The sequence below is a fragment of the Haemorhous mexicanus genome, chromosome 36 (assembly GCF_027477595.1).
Source record: "Haemorhous mexicanus isolate bHaeMex1 chromosome 36, bHaeMex1.pri, whole genome shotgun sequence".
Lineage (NCBI taxonomy): Eukaryota > Metazoa > Chordata > Aves > Passeriformes > Fringillidae > Haemorhous > Haemorhous mexicanus.
Window position 1 is genome coordinate 128,974 of NC_082376.1, and position 15,054 is coordinate 144,027.

At 58.5% G+C, this 15,054-nt stretch overlaps 1 protein-coding gene across 1 annotated transcript in view; it reads right to left on the reverse strand.

The window, feature by feature from the left end:
- Positions 1 to 14,998, reverse strand: part of PPP1R13L (protein phosphatase 1 regulatory subunit 13 like) — a 16,904-nt gene extending 1,906 nt beyond the window's left edge. The window contains exons 1-7 of the mRNA XM_059872472.1: positions 14,958 to 14,998; positions 13,809 to 13,911; positions 13,468 to 13,640; positions 10,146 to 10,201; positions 6,265 to 6,389; positions 5,786 to 6,152; positions 3,152 to 3,295 (exon numbers count right to left, since the gene is read on the reverse strand). Of these exons, the coding sequence (XP_059728455.1) occupies positions 3,152 to 3,295; positions 5,786 to 6,152; positions 6,265 to 6,389; positions 10,146 to 10,200 (691 nt within the window). The 5' untranslated portion in view covers position 10,201; positions 13,468 to 13,640; positions 13,809 to 13,911; positions 14,958 to 14,998. The remainder of the gene's footprint in view (positions 1 to 3,151; positions 3,296 to 5,785; positions 6,153 to 6,264; positions 6,390 to 10,145; positions 10,202 to 13,467; positions 13,641 to 13,808; positions 13,912 to 14,957) is intronic.
- Between the last annotated feature and the right edge of the window lie 56 nt (positions 14,999 to 15,054).

A 15,054-nucleotide genomic window follows, 5' to 3' on the forward strand; every position in this document is an offset into this window, starting at 1 on the left:
AAATAATCCTAGAATTCCCTCGACAACCTAAACACCCCAAAAAACCCCCAGACCCTCCCCAAAAAAGCCCCCAGACCCCTCAAAAATCAGGATCCCCCCCCAAAAAACCTGCACAACCCCTTTCCACCCTAAACCCCCCCAAAAAAACCCCCAGACCCTCCCCAAAAAAGCCCCCAGACCCCTAAAAAATCAGGATCCCCCCCAAAAAAACCTGCACAACCCCTTTCCACCCTAAACCCCCCAAAAAAGCCCCCAGACCCCCCCAAAAAAACCCCCAGACCCTCCCCAAAAAAGCCCCCAGACCCCTCAAAACTCAGGATCCCCCCCAAAAAAACCTGCACAACCCCTTTCCACCCTAAACCCCCCAAAAAAGCCCCCAGACCCCTCAAAACTCAGGATCCCCCCCAAAAAAACCTGCACAACCCCTTTCCACCCTAAACCCCCCCAAAAAAGCCCCCAGACTCCCCCCCCAAAAAGCCCCCAGACCCCTCAAAACTCAGGATCCCCCCCAAAAAACCTGCACAACCCCCTTTCCACCTTAAACCCCCCCAAAAAAGCCCCCAGACCCTCCCCAAAAAAGCCCCCAGACCCCTCAAAACTCAGGATCCCCCCAAACAAAACCTGCACAACCCCCTTTCCACCCTAAACCCCCCAAAAAAGCCCCCAGACCCTCCCCAAAAAAGCCCCCAGACCCCTCAAAAATCAGGATCCCCCCCAAAAAATCCTGCACAACCCCTTTCCACCCTAAACCCCCCAAAAAAGCCCCAGACCCTCCCCAAAAAGCCCCAGACCCCTCAAAACTCAGGATCCCCCCAAAAAACCTGCACAACCCCCTTTCCACCCTAAACCCCCCCAAAAAAGCCCCAGACCCTCCCCAAAAAAGCCCCCAGACCCCTCAAAAATCAGGATCCCCACCAAAAAATCCTGCACAACCCCTTTCCACCCTAAACCCCCCAAAAAAGCCCCCAGACCCCTAAAAAATCAGGATCCCCCCCAAAAAATCCTGCACAACCCCTTTCCACCCTAAACGCCCCAAAAAAGCCCCCAGACCCCTAAAAAATCAGGATCCCCCCCAAAAAATCCTGCACAACCCCTTTCCACCCTAAACCCCCCAAAAAAGCCCCCAGACCCTCCCCAAAAAAGCCCCCAGACCCCTCAAAACTCAGGATCCCCCACAAAAAATCCTGCACAACCCCTTTCCACCCTAAACCCCCCAAAAAAGCCCCCAGACCCCCCCCCAAAAAGCCCCCAGACCCCTCAAAACTCAGGATCCCCCCAAAAAAACCTGCACAACCCCTTTCCACCCTAAACCCCCCCAAAAAAGCCCCAGACCCCTAAAAAATCAGGATCCCCCCCAAAAAAACCTGCACAACCCCCTTTCCACCCTAAACGCCCCAAAAAGCCCCCAGACCCCCCCCCCAAAAAGCCCCCAGACCCCTCAAAACTCAGGATCCCCCCCAAAAAACCTGCACAACCCCCTTTCCACCCTAAACGCCCCAAAAAAGCCCCCAGACCCTCCCCAAAAAAAACCCCCAGACCCTCCCCAGAAAGCCCCCAGACCCCTCAAAACTCAGGATCCCCCCCCAAGAAAACTGCACAACCCCTTTCCACCCTAAACCCCCCCAAAAAAGCCCCCAGACCCCTAAAAAATCAGGATCCCCCCCAAAAAATCCTGCACAACCCCTTTCCACCCTAAACCCCCCAAAAAAGCCCCAGACCCCCCCAAAAAAGCCCCCAGACCCCTCAAAACTCAGGATCCCCCCCAAAAAAACCTGCACAACCCCTTTCCACCCTAAACCCCCCCAAAAAAGCCCCCAGACCCCTAAAAAATCAGGATCCCCCCCAAAAAACCTGCACAACCCCTTTCCACCCTAAACACCCCAAAAAAGCCCCCAGACCCTCCCCAAAAAAACCCCCAGACCCCTCAAAACTCAGGATCCCCCCCAAAAAACCTGCACAACCCCCTTTCCACCCTAAACCCCCCAAAAAAACCCCCAGACCCTCCCCAAAAAAGCCCCCAGACCACTCAAAACTCAGGATCCCCCCCAAAAAACCTGCACAACCCCCTTTCCACCCTAAACACCCCAAAAAAGCCCCCAGACCCTCCCCAAAAAAAACCCCCAGACCCCTCAAAACTCAGGATCCCCCCCAAAAAAACCTGCACAACCCCTTTCCACCCTAAACCCCCCCAAAAAAGCCCCCAGACCCCTAAAAAATCAGGATCCCCCCCAAAAAACCTGCACAACCCCTTTCCACCCTAAACCCCCCAAAAAAACCCCCAGACCCTCCCCAAAAAAGCCCCCAGACCCCTCAAAACTCAGGATCCCCCCAAAAAAACCTGCACAACCCCCTTTCCACCCTAAACGCCCCAAAAAAGCCCCCAGACCCTCCCCAAAAAAGCCCCCAGACCCCTAAAAAATCAGGATCCCCCCAAAAAAAACCTGCACAACCCCCTTTCCACCCTAAACCCCCCAAAAAAGCCCCAGACCCTCCCCAGAAAGCCCCCAGACCCCTCAAAACTCAGGATCCCCCCCAAAAAAACCTGCACAACCCCTTTCCACCCTAAACCCCCCCAAAAAAGCCCCAGACCCCTCAAAACTCAGGATCCCCCCCAAAAAACCTGCACAACCCCTTTCCACCCTAAACCCCCCCAAAAAACCCCCAGACCCTCCCCCCAAAAAGCCCCCAGACCCTTCCAAAAAGTCCTGGAACCCCCTCCCTATCCTACACCCCCCCCCCCCCAAAAAAAAGCCCCAAACCCCCCAAAACCCCCTGCAACCCCCCTCAAAACTCCATCAGGTGCCACCCCCCCCGATGTCCCCTGATGTCCCCCAGTGTCCCCAGACCCCCCCAGTCCCCCCAGCCCCCCCAAATCCCTTCCCCACCCCCGAGACCCCCCCAAAACCCCCCAAAACCCCCCCAAAACCCCATCAAGTGCCACCCCCCCGCTGTCCCCCGCTGTCCCCCGCTGTCCCCCGATGTCCCCCGGTGTCCCCCAGTGTCCCCAGCCCCCCAACTCCCTTTCCCAACCCCCGAGACCCCCCCAAAATGCCCCAAAATGCCCCCAAACCCCCTGCAAACCCCCCCAAAACCCCACCAGGTGCCACCCCCCCGCTGTCCCCTGCTGTCCCCCGATGTCCCCCGATGTCACCCGCTGTCCCCCCGGTGTCCCCCGGTGTCCCCAGCCCCCTCTCACGGTCGTAGCCCCCCGGGCCCGGCGGTTTTTTCTCGTAGGCCACGTCCAGGTCGGACTCGTTCCAACTCTTCTGCGGCCGCCGCTTGATGCCGAGGTCATCTGGGGGGGGGACAGGGTTGGGGACACGGGGACAGCCGTGGGGACAGCCCGAGAGGGGTTGGGGACACGGGGACAGCCATGGGGACAGCCTGGGGACAGGGTTGGGGACACAGGGACAGCCGTGGGGACACGGGGACAGCCATGGAGATAGCAATGCAGACACGGGGACAGCCGTGGGGACAGCCATGGGGACAGCCACAGGGACACGGGGACAGGGTTGGGGACACGGGGACAGCCGTGGGGACACCCTGGGGACAGCCATGGGGACAGGGGGACAGCCATGGGGACACGGGGACAGGGTTGGGGACACGGGGACAGGGTTGGGGACACAGGGACAGCCATGGGGACACGGGGACAGCCGTGGGGACAGGGGGACAGGGTTGGGGACACGGGGACAGCCGTGGGGACACGGGGACAGCCGTGGGGACATGGGGACAGGGTTGGGGACACGGGGACAGCCGTGGGGACACGGGGACAGCCGTGGGGACAGCCATGGGGACAGCAATGCAGACACGGGGACAGCAATGGGGACAGCCCGGGAGGGGTTGGGGACACGGGGACAGCGATGGGGACAGCCTGGGGACAGGGTCGGGGACATGGGGACAGCCGTGGGGACACGGGGACAGCCATGGGGACAGCCATGGGGACAGCAATGGGGACATGGGGACAGGGTTGGGGACACGGGGACAGCCATGGGGACACGGGGACAGCAATGCAGACACGGGGACAGCAGTGGGGACAGCCCGAGAGGCGTTGGGGACACGGGGACAGCCGTGGGGACAGGGGGACAGCCACAGGGACACGGGGACAGCCATGGGGACACGGGGACAGCCATGGGGACACGGGTACAGGGTTGGGGACACGGGGACAGCCATGGGGACACGGGTACAGGGTTGGGGACAGGGGGACAGCCACAGGGACACGGGGACAGGGTTGGGGACAGGGGGACAGCCGTGGGGACACGGGGACAGCCATGGAGATAGCAATGCAGACACGGGGACAGCAGTGGGGACAGCCTGGGAGGGGTTGGGGACACGGGGACAGCGATGGGGACAGCCTGGGGACAGGGTTGGGGACACGGGGACAGCCGTGGGGACACAGGGACAGCCATGGGGACACGGGGACAGCAATGGGGACAGCCCGAGAGGGGTTGGGGACACGGGGACAGCCATGGGGACAGCAATGCAGACACGGGGACAGCGGTGGGGACACCCTGGGGACAGGGCTGGGGACACAGGGACAGTGATGGGGACAGCCTGGGGACAGGGTTGGGGACACGGGGACAGCAGTGGGGACAGCCTGAGAGGGGTTGGGGACACAGGGACAGCCCAGGATAATTTAGGGACACCCCCACCCGTGTCCCCATCTTGTCCCCTCTCTGTCCCCCCCCACATCCCCCCCATTTATCCCCCCATGTCCCCCACCGTGTCACCCCCTTATCCCCCCATGTCCCCTCTCTGTCCCCCCCTTTGTCCCCTCCATGTCCCCCCCCTCTGTCCCCTCTCTGTCCCTTCATTGTCCCCCCCATGTCCCCCCTTCTGTCCCCTCTGTGTCCCCCCCATGTCCCCCCTTATCCCCCCCATGTCCCCCTCTGTGTCCCCCCCATGTCCCCCTCTGTGTCCCCCCCATGTCCCCTCCATGTCCCCCCGTTCCCTCTCTGTCCCCCCTCTGTCCCCCCATGTCCCCTCCATGTCCCCCCCTTCTGTCCCCTCTGTGTCCCCCCCCGTCCCCTCCTTGTCCCCCCATGTCCCCCCTCTGTCCCCTCTCTCTGTCCCCCCCATGTCCCCCTCTCTGTCCCCCCTCTGTCCCCCCATGTCCCCCTCAGTGTCCCCCCCCTTATCCCCCATCCCCCCTTTATCACCCTGCTGTCCCCCCCGTCCCCTCCTTGTCCCCCCCTTATGCCCCCTCTGTCCCCTCACCATGTCCCCCTCATGTCCCCCCCCATGTCCCCCCTCTGTCCCCCCCCATGTCCCCTCTCTGTCCCCTCCTTGTCCCCCCATGTCCCCCCTCTGTCCCCTGCATGTCCCCCCCTTATCCCCCCCTCTGTCCCCCCTTTATCACCCTGCTGTCCCCTTTCTGTCCCCCCATGTCCCCCCCCCTTATCCCCCCCTCTGTCCCCCCAAGACCCCCCCATGTCCCCCCCCATGTCGCCCCTCTGTCCCCCCATGTACCCCCCCTTATCCCCCCTCTCTCCCCCCCATGTCCCCCCCCATGTCCCCTCCATGTCCCCCCACGTCCCCCCCCATGTCCCCCCTCTGTCCCCCCATGTACCCCCCCCTTATCCCCCCTCTCTCCCCCCCTTATCCCCCCCTCTGTCCCCCCATGTCCCCCCCCACGTCCCCCCCATGTCCCCTCCTTGTCCCCCCATGTCCCCCCTCTGTCCCCCCACGTCCCCCCCCCATGTCCCCCCCATGTCCCCCCCATGTCCCCCCCCCATGTCCCCCCTCTGTCCCCCCCATGTCCCCCCCCCGTGTCCCCGCTGTCCCTCACCCTGTGCCCGGAACGTTCCGGGGGGGCCGCTCAGGGACGGGTACAGCGCCTGCACCTCGTACGGGGGGGGGGGCCGGGGGTCTCTCGGTGCCGAACGCCCCCCCCGGGGACCCCCCGAGCCCCCCCAGGAGCTCGAAGGGCCGCAGGGGCCGTGGGGAGGGGGGCTCGGCCGCCCCCCGCCCCTCCCCCCCCGGGGCTGGGCACCGCCAGCACCTTGGGCCGGGGGGAGGGGGCGCGCTCCAGCTCCCCCCCCAGGAAATGGGGCGGGGGGTCGCCCCAAAGGGTCCCCGAGACCCCCCCCCAATTCCAGAGCGTCCCCGAGGAGGCTCCGGCGGCTCGAGCGGCTCCGGCCGGGGCTGCTCTGCTCCTGGGCACGAAGGGGTTAAACGGGTTGGGGGAGGGGTGAACGGTGGGGGGGGAGGGGGGGGTACGCCCCCTCCCCAAATTCCCCAAATCCCCCAAAAAACCACGGGGCTCACTTTGGGGGGGGGTCCGGGCCCGTCCGTCCAGAGGGACTCGAGCTGCCGGGAGAGCTCGTCCACCTTGGCCACGGCCGAGTCCAGCTCCACCTGCTGCTTCAGGTCCATGTGCTGCATGGCCAGGGCTGGATTTGGGGTGAAAAACGGGGATTTAGGGACACGGAATTGGGGTGGGGGTCACGGGTTTGGGGTGAGGATAAAGGATTTAGGGACAGGGATTTGGGGTGAGGATAAAGGATTCATGCACGGCCGAGTCCAGCTCCAGCTGCTGCTTCAGGTCCATGTGCTGCATGGCCAGGGCTGCGTTTGGGGTGAAAAACGGGGATTTAGGGACAGGGAATTGGGGTGGGGGACACGGAATTGGGGTGGGGGTCACGGGTTTGGGGTGAGAAAAGGGGATTTAGGAGCATGGATAAGGATTTGGGGTGAGGATAAAGGATTTGGGGTGAGGATAAAGGATTTGGGAACTTTGGCCACGGCCGAGTCCAGCTCCACCTGCTGCTTCAGGTCCATGTGCTGCATGGCCAGGGCTGGATTTGGGGTGAAAAACGGGGATTTAGGGACATGGGAATTGGGGTGGGGGTCACGGAATTGGGGTGGGGGTCACGGGTTTGGGGTGAGGATAAAGGATTTGGGGTGAGGATAAAGGATTTGGGAACTTTGGCCACGGCCGAGTCCAGCTCCACCTGCTGCTTCAGGTCCATGTGCTGCATGGCCAGCGCTGGGTTTGGGGTGAAAAACGGGGATTTAGGGACATGGAATTGGGGTGAGAAAAGGGGATTTAGGGACATGGAATTGGGGTGGGGGTCACGGGTTTGGGGTGGGGGTCACGGTGTTTTGGGGGGGGTGAGGATTAAAGGATTTGGGAACTTTGGCCACGGCCGAGTCCAGCTCCACCTGCTGCTTCAGGTCCATGTGCTGCATGGCCAGGGCTGGGTTTGGGTGAAAAACGGGGATTTAGGGACACGGAATTGGGGTGGGGGTCACGGAATTGGGGTGAGGATAAAGGATTTGGGGTGAGGATAAAGGATTTGGGAACTTTGGCCACGGCCGAGTCCAGCTCCACCTGCTGCTTCAGGTCCATGTGCTGCATGGCCAGGGCTGGGTTTGGGGTGAAAAACGGGGATTTAGGGACACGGAATTGGGGTGGGGGTCACGGGTTTGGGGTGAGGATAAAGGATTTGGGGTGAGGATAAAGGATTTAGGGACAGGGATTTGGGGTGAGGATAAAGGATTCATGCACGGCCGAGTCCAGCTCCACCTGCTACTTCAGGTCCATGTGCTGCATGGCCAGGGCTACGTTTGGGGTGAGAAACGGGGATTTAGGGACACGGAATTGGGGTGAGAAAAGGGGATTTAGGAACATGGAATTGGGGTGGGGGTCACGGATTTGGGGTGAGGATAAAGGATTTGGGGTGAGGATAAAGGATTTGGGAACTTTGGCCACGGCCGAGTCCAGCTCCACCTGCTGCTTCAGGTCCATGTGCTGCATGGCCAGGGCTGGGTTTGGGGTGAAAAACGGGGATTTAGGGACACGGAATTGGGGTGGGGGTCACGGGTTTGGGGTGAGGATAAAGGATTTGGGGTGAGGATAAAGGATTTAGGGACAGGGATTTGGGGTGAGGATAAAGGATTCATGCACGGCCGAGTCCAGCTCCACCTGCTACTTCAGGTCCATGTGCTGCATGGCCAGGGCTACGTTTGGGGTGAGAAACGGGATTTAGGGACACGGAATTGGGGTGAGAAAAGGGGATTTAGGAACATGGAATTGGGGTGGGGGTCACGGATTTGGGGTGAGGATAAAGGATTTGGGGTGAGGATAAAGGATTTGGGAACTTTGGCCATGGCCGAGTCCAGCTCCACCTGCTGCTTCAGGTCCATGTGCTGCATGGCCAGGGCTGCGTTTGGGGTGAAAAACGGGGATTTAGGGACACGGAATTGGGGTGGAGGTCACGGGTTTGGGGTGGGGGACACAGGTTTGGGGTGGGGGTCACGGGTTTGGGGTGAGGATAAAGGATTTGGGGTGAGGATAAAGGATTCATGCACGGCCGAGTCCAGCTCCAGCTGCTGCTTCAGGTCCATGTGCTGCATGGCCAGGGCTGGATTTGGGGTGAAAAACGGGGATTTAGGGACATGGAATTGGGGTGAGGGTCACGGATTTGGGGTGAGGATAAAGGATTTGGGGTGAGGATAAAGGATTTGGGAACTTTGGCCACGGCCGAGTCCAGCTCCAGCTGCTGCTTCAGGTCCATGTGCTGCATGGCCAGGGCTGCGTTTGGGGTGAAAAACGGGGATTTAGGGACATGGAATTGGGGTGGGGGACACGGATTTGGGGTGAGGATAAAGGATTTAGGGACAGGGATTTGGGGTGAGGATAAAGGATTTGGGAACTTTGGCCACGGCCGAGTCCAGCTCCACCTGCTGCTTCAGGTCCATGTGCTGCATGGCCAGCGCTGGATTTGGGGTGAAAAACGGGGATTTGGGGACATGGAATTGGGGTGAGAAAAGGGGATTTAGGAGCATGGATAAGGATTTGGGGTGAGGATAAAGGATTCATGCACGGCCGAGTCCAGCTCCACCTGCTGCTTCAGGTCCATGTGCTGCATGGCCAGCGCTGCGTTTGGGGTGAAAAACGGGGATTTAGGGACATGGAATTGGGGTGGGGGTCACGGAATTGGGGTGGGGGTCACGGGTTTGGGGTGAGGATAAAGGATTTGGGAACTTTGGCCACGGCCGAGTCCAGCTCCAGCTGCTGCTTCAGGTCCATGTGCTGCATGGCCAGGGCTGGATTTGGGGTGAAAAACGGGGATTTAGGGACAGGGAATTGGGGTGAAAAAAGGGGATTTAGGAGCATGGGTTTGGGGTGAAAAAAGGGGATTTAGAGACATGGATTTGGGGTGGGAAAAGGGGATTTAGGGACATGGGTTTGGGATGAGAAAAGGGGATTTAGGAAGATGGAATTGGGGTGAGAAAAGGGGATTTAGGAACATGGAATTGGGGTGAGAAAAGAGGATTTAGGAACATGGAATTGGGGTGAGAAAAGAGGATTTAGGAACATGGATTTGGGGTTGGAAAAGGGGATTTAGGAACATGGATTTGGGGAGAGGATAAAGGATTTTGGGATATGGATTTGGGTGGGGGGCACCCTCAGATTTGGGGCAGACACAGGTTTGGGGGAACCCCCAAATTTTGGGGTGGGGTGTGGGGGTCCCCTCCTGATTTGGGGTCCCCCCGGATTTGGGGTCCCCACAGATTTTGGGGTGGGGGTCTCCCCCAGATTTTGGGGTCCCCACAGATTTTGGGGTTGGGGTCCCCTCGAATTTTGGGGTTCCCCCCCGGATTTTGGAGTCCCCCCGAATTTTGGGGTTTCCCTCTGGATTTGAGGTCCCCCCCGATTTGGGGTCCCCACAGATTTTGGGGTGGTGGGCACACACAGATTTGGGGTGGGGGTCTCCCCCAGATTTTGGGGTCCCCACAGATTTTGGGGTGGGGGGTCTCCCCGGATTTTGGGGTCACCCCCAGATTTTGGGGTCCCCCCGGATTTTGGGGTCCCCCCCAATATGGGGTCCCCACAGATTTTGGGGTGGGGGGCACACACAGATTTGAGGTGGGGGGCACACACAGATTTGGGGTGGGGGGCACGCACAGATTTGGGGTGGGGGTCCCCCCCAGATTTTGGGGTCCCCCCCCAGATTTTGGGGTCCCCCCGGATTTTGGGGTAGGGGGCACACACAGATTTGGGGTAGGGGGCACACACAGATTTGGGGTGGGGGTCCCTCCCAGATTTTGGAGTCCCTCCCAGAATTTGGGGTCCCCCCCCAGATTTTGGGGTCCCCCCGGATTTTGGGGTCCCCCCCGGATTTCGGGGTCCCCCCGCTCACACTGGAAGGTCAGGTCCAGCAGGTCCTGGGCGCTGCGCAGCCGCTCGCTCGCCATCCTGGGGGGACATTTGGGGCATTTTGGGGCTTTTTGGGGCTTTTTGGGGGGTCTGGGGACACTGAGGGGACACTGAGGGGACACTGGGGGACATCGCGGGGGGGGCACTTGATGGGCTTTGGGGGATTTTAGCGCTTTTTTGGGGTGATTTTAGCGCTTTTTGGGGCGATTTTAGCACTTTTTGGGGCGATTTTATCAATTTGGGATGATTTTAGCACTTTTTAGGGCGATTTTAGCGCTTTTTGGGGCAATTTTAGCACTTTTTAGGGTGATTTTAGCACTTTTTAGGGTGATTTTAGCGCTTTTTGGGGCGATTTTAGCACTTTTTAGGTGATTTTAGCGCTTTTTAGGGTGATTTTAGCACTTTTTAGGGCGATTTTAGCGCTTTTTAGGGCGATTTTAGCACTTTTGGGGGCGATTTTAGCACTTTTTAGGGCGATTTTAGCACTTTTTAGGGTGATTTTAGCACTTTTGGGGGCGATTTTAGCACTTTTTAGGGTGATTTTAGCGCTTTTGGGGCGATTTTAGCACTTTTTAGGGTGATTTTAGCACTTTTTGGGGCGATTTTAGCACTTTTGGGGTGATTTTAGCACTTTTTGGGGCGATTTTAGCACTTTTTGGGGCGATTTTAGCACTTTTTGGGGTGATTTTAGCACTTTTTGGGGAGATTTTAGCACTTTATTGGGCGATTGTAGCACTTTTTGGGGTGATTTTAGCACATTTTAGGGCGATTTTAGCACTTTTTGGGGCGATTTTAGCACTTTTTGGAGTGATTTTAGCGCTTTTTAGGGTGATTTTAGCACTTTTTGGGGCGATTTTAGCACTTTTTGGGGTGATTTTAGAGCTTTTTGGGATGATTTTAGCACTTTTTGGGGCGATTTTAGCACTTTTTGGGGCGATTTTAGCGCTTTTTGGGGTGATTTTAGCACTTTTAAGGCGATTTTAGCACTTTTTGGGGCGATTTTAGCACTTTTGGGGTGATTTTAGAGCTTTTTGGGATGATTTTAGCACTTTTGGGGGCGATTTTAGCACTTTTTGGGGCGATTTTAGCACTTTTAGGGCGATTTTAGCACTTTTGGGGTGATTTTAGCACTTTTTGGGGTGATTTTAGCACTTTTTAGGGCAATTTTAGCACTTTTTGGGGTGATTTTAGCACTTTTGGGGCTATTTAAGCACTTTTTGGGGCGATTTTATCAATTTGGGATGATTTTAGCACTTTTGGGGTGATTTTAGCACTTTTTGGGGTGATTTTAGCGCTTTTTAGGGCGATTTTAGCACTTTTTGGGGCGATTTTAGCACTTTTGGGGCGATTTTAGCACTTTTTGAGGATTTTATCGCTCTTTCAGACCATTTCCCCTCTTTTTAAAGGACATTCCCTCTTTTTTTGACGATTTTAGCGCTTTTTAGGATGATTTTAACACTTCTTGATGAATTTAGGGCCTCTTTTTGAGGATTTTAGCGCTTTTTGAGACGATTTCAGCTCTTTTTTTAAAGGATTTTCGCTCTTTTTTTGCGGATTTTGGCGTTTTTGGGTTTTTTTTTTTCACCCTTTTTGGACCTTTAGGACAGGGAGGGGGTCCCGGTGATTTTTTTGGGGGGGTTTGGGACATTTTGGGGACATTTTGGGGACATTTTGGGGACCCCCCCCCCCCCCGGCCGCGATCCCTGGGAACGCCGCGAGCGGGGCGTGCCGGGACCCGCCGGGGCCGGGCAGCAGCACAACAGTAATTAGAGTAATTAGCGCTAATTAACCCGCGGGGGGGGCGGCCACGCCCACCCCCCGGGGCGGGGCCAGGCCGGGGGCACCCCCAGAACCGCGGGACCCCCGAATTTGGGGGATTTTCGGTTTTTTATTTTAATTTTTTCGATTTTTTAAAATTATTTTTGAGATTTTTTTGGGGGGTATTTCGGTTCTTTTTTTATTTTTTGGGGGGGGATTTTGGATTTTTTTGGGGATTTTTTAAATTTATTTTTTAGGATTTTTAGGGGATTTTTTTGGATGATTTTTTGGGATTTTTAGGGATTTTTTTAGGGGAAATTTTTTGGATGATTTTTTGGTATTTTTAGGGATTTTTTAGGGGATTTTTTGGATGATTTTTTGGGAATTTTAGGGATTTTTTTGATGATTTTTAGGGATTTTTTAGGGGATTTTTTGGGATTTTTTTAGAAGACTTTTAGGGAATTTTAGGAGAATTTTTTTGATATTTTAGGGATTTTTAGGGGGAATTTTTGGGAGATTTTTTGGGGGAATTTTCTGGGATTTTTGGGGGAATTTTTTGGGGATTTTTGGGTGAGTTTTTGGGGTTTTTGGGAAATTTTTAGAGGATTTTTTGGGGACATTTTTTGGGATTTTTGGGAGATTTTTGGGGGGATTTTTTGGGATTTTTGGGAGATTTTTGGGGGGATTTTGGGGGATTTTTGGGAAATTTTTTGAGGATTTTTGGGGGGCATTTTTTGGGATTTTTGGGAGATTTTTTGGGATTTTTGGGAAATTTTTTGAGGATTTTTTGGGGGAATTTTTTGGGATTTTTTGGAGATTTTGGGGGATTTTTGGGAGATTTTTGGGGGAATTTTTGGGGGATTTTTGGGAGATTTTTGGGGGGATTTTTTGGGATTTTTGGGAGATTTTTGGGGGGATTTTTTTGGGTGAGTTTTTGGGATTTTTGGGAGATTTTGGGGGAATTTTTTGGGGATTTTTGGGGGGATTTTTTGGGACTTTTGGGAGATTTTTGGGGGGATTTTTGGGGATTTTTGTAGAATTTTTTGAGGATTTTTTGGGGTGAGTTTTTGGGGTTTTTGGGATTTTTTTGGATTTTCCCGAGAGGAACGAGCGGGGTTGGGTTTTTTTTTTTTTTTTTGGGGTGGGGGGGGTCCCAGGGTTGGATTTGGGGGTCTGGGGGAGTTTGAGGGACCCCTGCCCTGAATTGGGAACACGCCCGAGGGTGTCAACCCCCCAACCCCCTACCCCAAAATCCCACCCGGGGGTGTCACCCCCCCACCCCAAAATCCCACCCGGGGGGGGTCCCGGACCCCCAAATCCCACCCGGGGGGGGTCCCGGACCCCCAGATCCCACCTGGGGGTGGGTCCCGGACCCCCAAATCCCACCCGGGGCTGTCCCCCCCCCCACCTCCCCCACCCCAAAATCCCACCCGGGGTTCGGGACCCTCTCCCGGTCCCCCCAAATTTGAGTCGGGGGTCCCGGACCCCTCCCTAGGACCCCCAAAATCCCACCCGGGGGGGGTCCCGTGGGGGGTCCCGGTGGGTACCTGAGAGGTCCCGAGGATACCGGAGGGGTCTCGGTGGGTCCCGGGGGGTCCCGGAGGGTCCCGGTGGGTACCGGAGGGGTCTCGGTGGGTCCCGGTGGGTCCCGGGGGGTCCCGGGAGATACCGGAGGGTCCCGGTGAGTACCGGAGGGGTCTGGGAGGGTCCCGGTGGGTACCTGGGAGGTACCGGAGGGGTCCCGGTGAGTTCCGGAGGGGTCCCGGTGAGTACCTGGGAGGTACCGGAGGGTCCCGGGGGGTACTGGAGGGGTCTCGGGAGTTACCGGAGGGGTCCCGGTGGGTACCTGGGAGTTACCGGAGGGGTCTGGGAGGGTCTCGGTGAGTACCTGGGAGTTACCGGAGGGTCCCGGTGGGTACCAGAGATGTACCGGAGGGTCCCGGGGGGTACTGCAGGGGTCTCGGGAGTTACCGGAGGGTCCCGGTGGGTACCTGGGAGGTAACGGAAGGGTCTGGGACGGTCCCGGGGGGTACCTGGGAGTTACCGGAGGGGTCTGGGAGGGTCCCGGGGGGTACCTGGGAGTTACCGGAGGGTCCCGGGGGGTACCTGGGAGTTACCGGAGGGTCCCGGGGGGTACCCGGGAGTTACCGGAGGGTCCCGGGGGGGTACCAGAGGGGTCCCGGTGGGTACCCGGGAGTTACCGGAGGGTGCCGGGGGGTACCGGAGGGGTCCCGGTGGGTACCTGGGAGTTACCGGAGGGTCCCGGTGGGTGCCGGTATCGCGGGCGCGTCCCCGCGGCCTCTCCGCCCAATTCCAGAGCGCTGGGTCACGCGGGGGAGGCGCGGGGGGGCCGCGCCCGCGCCCCGGGGCACCGGGGGTGGGGGCGGGACCGGGAACGGGGGGCGGGAACGGGGGGGAGAACGGATCCCAAAAACGGGGAGGGGTCTCAAAACCGGGGGGAACGGATCCTAAACCCGGGGGGGTTCCCACGGGGGGGGAGGCGGGTACCGGGGGGAACGGATCCCAAAACCGGGGGAGGAACCCCAAAACCGGGAGGGGATCCCAAAACCGGGGGAGTTCCCACGGTGGGGCGTGGGTCCGGGAAACGGATCCCAAAACCGGAGGGAACGGATCCCAAAAACGGCGGGGGGCACCCCAAAACCGGGGGGGAACGGGGGGGAACGGATCCCAAAAACGGGGGAGGGACCCCAAAACCGGGGGGGAGGGGGGGTCCAAAACCGGCGGGGGGATCCTAAACCCGACGGGGTTCCCACGGTGGGGGGCGGATCCCGGGAGAACGGATCCTAAACCGGGGAGGGGATCCCAAAACCGGGGGGAGATCCCAAAACCGGGGGAGTTCCCACGGTGGGGGGGGCGGGTCCCACGGGGAAAACTCGGTTCCCACGGGGGGGGGGGAATCCCACGGGAACGATTGGGGTCCCCCCGGCGGGGGTCTCCGTTCCCACGGGGGGGTCTCCGTTCCCACGGGGGGGGTCCCCACACCCCAATTCCCCCCCCGCCCCCCAACCCCCGGTACCTGTAGCGCCGCTCCTCCCCAGCCACGCCCCCGCCCGTCCCGTCCCGGTGCACGCCGGGAGCCCGCCCCAGCCCGGATCTCCCCCCCCCCACCTCCG